Source organism: Sinocyclocheilus grahami, unplaced genomic scaffold (assembly GCF_001515645.1).
Source record: "Sinocyclocheilus grahami isolate Dianchi unplaced genomic scaffold, SAMN03320097.WGS_v1.1 scaffold326.1, whole genome shotgun sequence".
NCBI classification, from domain to species: Eukaryota; Metazoa; Chordata; class Actinopteri; order Cypriniformes; family Cyprinidae; genus Sinocyclocheilus; species Sinocyclocheilus grahami.
The window spans coordinates 244,781-250,256 of NW_015505505.1; the positions used below are offsets into that span (position 1 = coordinate 244,781).

A 5,476-nucleotide genomic window follows, 5' to 3' on the forward strand; every position below is an offset into this window, starting at 1 on the left:
CTAAACAAATCTGTGGGTGGATTTTGATGGGAGAGACAACAGAAGATGGATTTTTTCCCTGGAGGATTATAGACTAGTGTTTTTGCCAGAAGAAACTGTTTGAAGTTAAAAGCATCTTAATGCTAGATGTGTTTCAGCTTTTGTCTTCTCCAGATGTTAACTGATGGACTGGAGTGCTGTGGATTGCTTGTGGATTATTGTGATGTTTTTATCAGCTGTTTGGACTCTCATTCTGACGGCACCCATTCATTGCAGAGCATCCATTGCTGAGCAAGTGATGCAATGCTACATTTCTCCAAACCTGATGAAGAAACAAACTCATCTACATCTTGAATGGCCCGAGGATGAGTACATTTGAAGTAAATATTTTATTTTTGGGTGAACTCTTCCTTTAACATGCTGAAGCCAGTGAATCTGCTCTAATTGTCATTATTGGGAACCCTAAACATGCAAACGATGCATGATATAATTTGAACTGATTTAAGGACCAGATTCAGACGTTCCATTTGTTTCTTTGTCACCTAAAGCTGAAGCTTCCAGAAAGAAATAGCTGTAAATCAACAGCTGTATAATGGCTTTAATAAATGCTACACTGCTGAAACGGCGAGAATCTCCTCGAAAAAAGTAACTGGTACACATTGGAAGGCCTTTAACTAGGTCTGATTTGATGAACACAAAAATTTGTCCACATGATTTTTGGAGATGCCTGAGTGCTCTGGTCCATTTGGGGACTTTGGGTGTGTTTGCATTAAATGTCACTGGTCCGGCTTCCAAGAGCCAGATCCCCCAGCGTGGAGAAGAAGTCTTCCATTTCTTTCTCGAGGAGGCGATTGCGGTTTTCTGCGTCCTCACGGGCCCGTTCAGAGTTTCTCAGTTTGATCTCAAGCATTCGTTTTTTTTTTCTCTCCTGTTCCATCTCTTGCTGGAGTCTCTCCATCTGCGCGCACAGGACTGAACTCGACTCTTCCAGCCTGCAGAGAGCAGAACACAGAACACAGGTGTGTGAGTGCACAATACAGATATCACCGAGATATCACTGTTACTTATGCCAGGGCTTAGGGGGATGTTTGGGGAACGCAATTTGAGAGACCAAAAATATTAGAAATATAACATCTGTCAAATCTGTTTCATTTTGCTTTGTAAAGACAGGTCAGATTATTTTATGCTACTAATAGTAAAACAACAACAACATTATATTTGTACAACTAACATCATTCTAGTAGTGACTAAAAGAAAAAAAAACTATTATTAACAGAGGATGTCTGTTTTTTTTTTGTTTTTTTTAAGAGGACCCCCAAAATATTCAAAAAATAATTTGGAAAAAAGTACTAGTTTTTCTATAATATTTCTCATACAGTATAGATAAGATTATGTATATATACTGTATATTATATTTGATGATTCAGGGACCTCGCAAGGGGATCATATTATTTTGGTACAAATCGTGCTAAAAAAAATACAAATTACTTAATTAATCAATTCGGATTCAATTTATGTTAATTGAAAGGATTCAACAGTAAAACCCAAACCCTAATTCATCACCAAAATTTAAAAAGAATTTAAAAAGTACAGATTCTGGCAATAAATTATTTCTAGAGAAGCTCTACTTTCTATACCTTCTGCAATTATTAACAGTGGTTGTCTGTGATTTCTCAGAGGACCCATAAGTTATTCAAAAAAAATAATAAAAAATCCCATAAGTAATTTTCCAGTTTTTTTTTCTGAGCTTTTGGGGAGGAAAAAAAACCCCTGTTTGATTCAAATTAAAATCGTTAAATGTTGTCTTCATAATATGTCATATTGTCTTCATAGTATTTTTTAGCCATTGACTTCCATAGAATGGAAAAGAAAAATACTATGGAAGTGAATGGCTACCGTCAAGTTTTGGTTGCCAACATTCTTCAAAATATCTCAAAACTCATACAGGTTTGAACCCAGTGGCGGTTGAGTAAATGATGACAATTATAATTTTTTTTTTTGGTGTTAACTATCCCTTAAAGCACAGAAATTATTCTAAAATACAATCTATTTTCATATGTCTGAGAAACACCAATTTACCTGACCTATACTCAAAGAAACTTGTCCCATCCAAACAGAGCTTAAATATAGCTGTGATTTTTAAACAATTCAAAAAACCCTTGTCATTTAAAAAGCAGCAGCCTTACTTTTGAATTCTAGATTCGTAAGTCTGTTTCTGCTTCCTCAGCTCTTCTTTCAGGTCTTCCACGATGCTGGCCAGGGATGAAGGGCCTCCGTTTGCATCTGTGTCTTCGTCCACGACTCTAATGACCGGTGCTACGTTCCCATTGTCACTGCAAAACAATCCGCTCGCGCGGTTCTCCACAGCACTGCCGACGTCCTCTTCTTGTTCGCTGGGCTTTGCTTCCTCCTCGCTCCGTTCCTCCTGAGCGCTCGCCTCTGTCTGAGGCCCATCTTCTGTTCCTAACGGGTCTCTTCCAGAGTCTGGGACGAAGATCTCACACGATGAGGAGGACCACGGCGTGCTGTCCATACTCAGCACGCTGCCCAGACTCGATGAAGACGTGACGTTGTCGTAGGTAGACAGTCTCTGAGAGGAGCCCGAATCCCTGGAGCGTTCGCCGGACGAGGTGCGGCGGTGTCCCCTTAGCGAGGACAGCCCGTTCATGAGCCAGTTCCCGCTGGAGGCCGTGGACACGTCCACCGCGGAGCTACAGACTTTTGCGGACGGCGGCCTGGGAGAGGAGCCTTTGAAGGTGTACTTCCATCCTGGAAGCGCCTTGGCCTGCTTACTAGGGCTGACGGCTGTCTCTCCCTTTCCCTGAGGCACCGGCTTGGAGGTGATAGCGGCGTCCACAGACGAGGCACTGCTGCTGGTAGGGTTGTCATTCTTACAGGTCTGTAGATCCTCCTCAGAGATCCAGTCCACCAGCTTGGACTGCTGATGTTGTTGGCTTTGGTCCTTTACCTCCATCTGGTTCTGTGATGTTTCTGAGTCTTTTTCAGTATACAGGCGATCATGCTTGCTGATGAGAAGCGTCATGAGATGCTGAACAAGCGAGGTGCCTGGAAAACACACACACACACACACACACACACACATGTTGGTTTTTATGGTTTATGAGGACTCTCCATAGACGTAATGGTTTTTATACTGTTCAAACTGTATATTCTATTGCCCTACACCAACCCTACCCCTAAACATACCCCTCACAGGAAACTTTCTGCATTTTTTGATTTTCAAAAAAACTCATTCTGAATGATTTATAAGCCTTTTAAATTACGGGGACACTGAAAATGTCCTCGTAAATCACCTTCTCGTTGTAATACCTATGTCATACCCATGTCATTATACAAATTTGTGTCCTCATAAACCACATAAACACACACACACACACACACACACAATGCTGTATTCCCTCATGCTCATCTATAAGTGATGAATAAGTATTGGGTGGTGCACTAAAAAAAGTAGGTCTAGAAACAATTTTCACTCAGAAATCGCTAGTAAATTTCACAATTAATTACAAAGAAATGGCAAGTAAAACACTGAATTAAATGTGACATTTTAAGTAGAAAGACCGAAGTAATATTTTCTTGTAAAACAATAATCTTTGTATAATCTTAATAATCCAATAATCTTTGCTTTATTTACAACTTCAGAAAATATTTTTTTACAGCATGGAGAAACAGTTCTTACCCAGAAATTTCTAGTAAATTTCACAATTTTATTATTATTTTTTTTTACAAAAATCAGCAAATAACACATTGAATTATATGTGAAATTAATATTAGCAATATATATATTTACACTGTAGTTTGTAACTGTGCTTATTTTTGTTGCATCATTAGTTCTTAAGTCAGAACTTAATATTTTAAACTTAAATTATATTGGCATTCATTATAAATATCATTTATTGTAATCGGCAAGCCTAAACAAATGTATTTAAATGCACATTTCAGATGATCAAAAACACAATTTTTTTATTAAAATCCAAAGAGAAGCCTCCAAATTTGGTAACATAAATAATCATGAAATAAAACAATTAGTTTATTTAAATGTGCAAATAATATCAAAGAACTGTAGCTAAAATAAATAAACGAACACTAATACATAAAACATGAGCACATCTGGACATAAATGTAGTTTATATGTGGCATTATGTTTCAGATTCAAAATGTAATGGTACATGCTCAAATATAGTAGTGCATAGATCATAATTGCATTTATGCCACAAATATAGGCTGTTTTATTCACACCTGCTGCAACCGTCCCGCAGGTGTCTGGTTTTTAAGTGTGTTTATGTTTTACAAAGTAATGGGTTGGAAATTGGATAATAAGTGCTTACCTTCCATAATAGCTACTGGATCTTCCATTTTAGGACGGAGGATATTTGGTCCAAACACGGTGGCCAAGTTCAGCACACCCATTTTGTTTTCATTTGAGTGAGACTGCACCTCATCCAGAAATCTACAAAGATGGAGTTCACTTTAAGCAGCGAAGCATGGAAACGACTGACAAAAATGTGTCTGAAAATGATTATGTTGGACCTACTTGCATATATATTTCAGAAGGTTGTAATTGGCGGCTGGAAGGGTCGTCACTAGCTTCCCTAATTCTTGTATTCCCTGTGGAAGTCATTGAAGCGACTTAAGCATCTCGTGGTTCGAATTCAAGGGAAATATTGAAGTTTTTCACATTTAAAGAGAATCAGCCTTTTCTAAAAAAATCTGAAAAGACAGATTATGTGCATAATGTAATCTGGGAATTAAACTTTGACTTGAGCTTGACGCATCCTCGGCATCTGTGCATCGCCTCATGTCAGCTGTGAAATATGTGGGAGGAATATTGAAATATTGAGCACACAAACATACATTTTGACAACATAACTGCTGAAATATTATGCACTAATGCCAGTGAACAAACTCTCTTAAGTATACAGGCCAGAGCATTCATAGGATAATTCATTAAGCTTGTTCCAACACAGCAGCTGCGTTTTTTGGATTCGGTTTTATTGATTTTCAAAAACGGCAAATGTTCAAAAGTCTGTTCAGCACATCAGATGTGTTATTATTATTATAATAACTTAATATTATAAATTTGACAAGTTTGATGTTTGCAACCCTGTTTCATAAAGTTATATTAATATATACAGTATATATTGTTTTTTATACATTATTCATATACATATAGCAATGTTTATTTATAGAAATTAAAATCACAAAGAATGTGTTTAGACATATCGCAGTTTTTAAGATGAGTGCAAAAAGGGTTAAGGCAAACTAACTATCTTCTAATGAGTGACAACTTAACTTATAACTTAATGTTAACTATTCAGGTGTAGATTTGTTTCTTAATCTTATACATTTGGACAAGTTTTATGTTTGTAACCCTATGTTTAATAATATTTTATTAAAAAAATAATATATTTGATACATTATTCATATATATATATAGCAATGTTTATTGCAAAAAATTTAAAATACACTACATATA

At 36.9% G+C, this 5,476-nt stretch overlaps 2 protein-coding genes across 2 annotated transcripts in view; both read right to left on the bottom strand.

Annotated features, from left to right (window-relative positions):
* Window positions 1-724, bottom strand: part of LOC107602408 (rho GTPase-activating protein 22-like) — a 6,683-nt gene extending 5,959 nt beyond the window's left edge. The window contains exon 1 of the mRNA XM_016294902.1: window positions 655-724. Within this exon, the coding sequence (XP_016150388.1) occupies window positions 655-724 (70 nt within the window). The remainder of the gene's footprint in view (window positions 1-654) is intronic.
* Window positions 465-4,936, bottom strand: LOC107602409 (rho GTPase-activating protein 22-like). Its single transcript, XM_016294904.1, has 5 exons — window positions 4,907-4,936; window positions 4,535-4,608; window positions 4,329-4,450; window positions 2,166-3,045; window positions 465-971 (listed from the first exon to the last, which is right to left on the bottom strand). Exons 1-5 carry the CDS (start codon window positions 4,934-4,936, stop codon window positions 749-751), a joined length of 1,329 nt encoding a protein of 442 aa, XP_016150390.1. The 3' UTR covers window positions 465-748.
* Window positions 4,937-5,476: the final 540 nt, after the last annotated feature.

Coding starts and splice junctions, on each gene's coding strand:
- LOC107602409 (XM_016294904.1), bottom strand. CDS start 4,936: ATGAATGCTCTGGCCTGTATACTTAAGAGA. Junction 4,451..4,534: donor CTTCTGAAATATATATGCAA/GTAGGTCCAACA, acceptor CCATCTTTGTAG/ATTTCTGGATGAGGTGCAGT. Junction 3,046..4,328: donor TCCAGTAGCTATTATGGAAG/GTAAGCACTTAT, acceptor TGTGTTTTCCAG/GCACCTCGCTTGTTCAGCAT.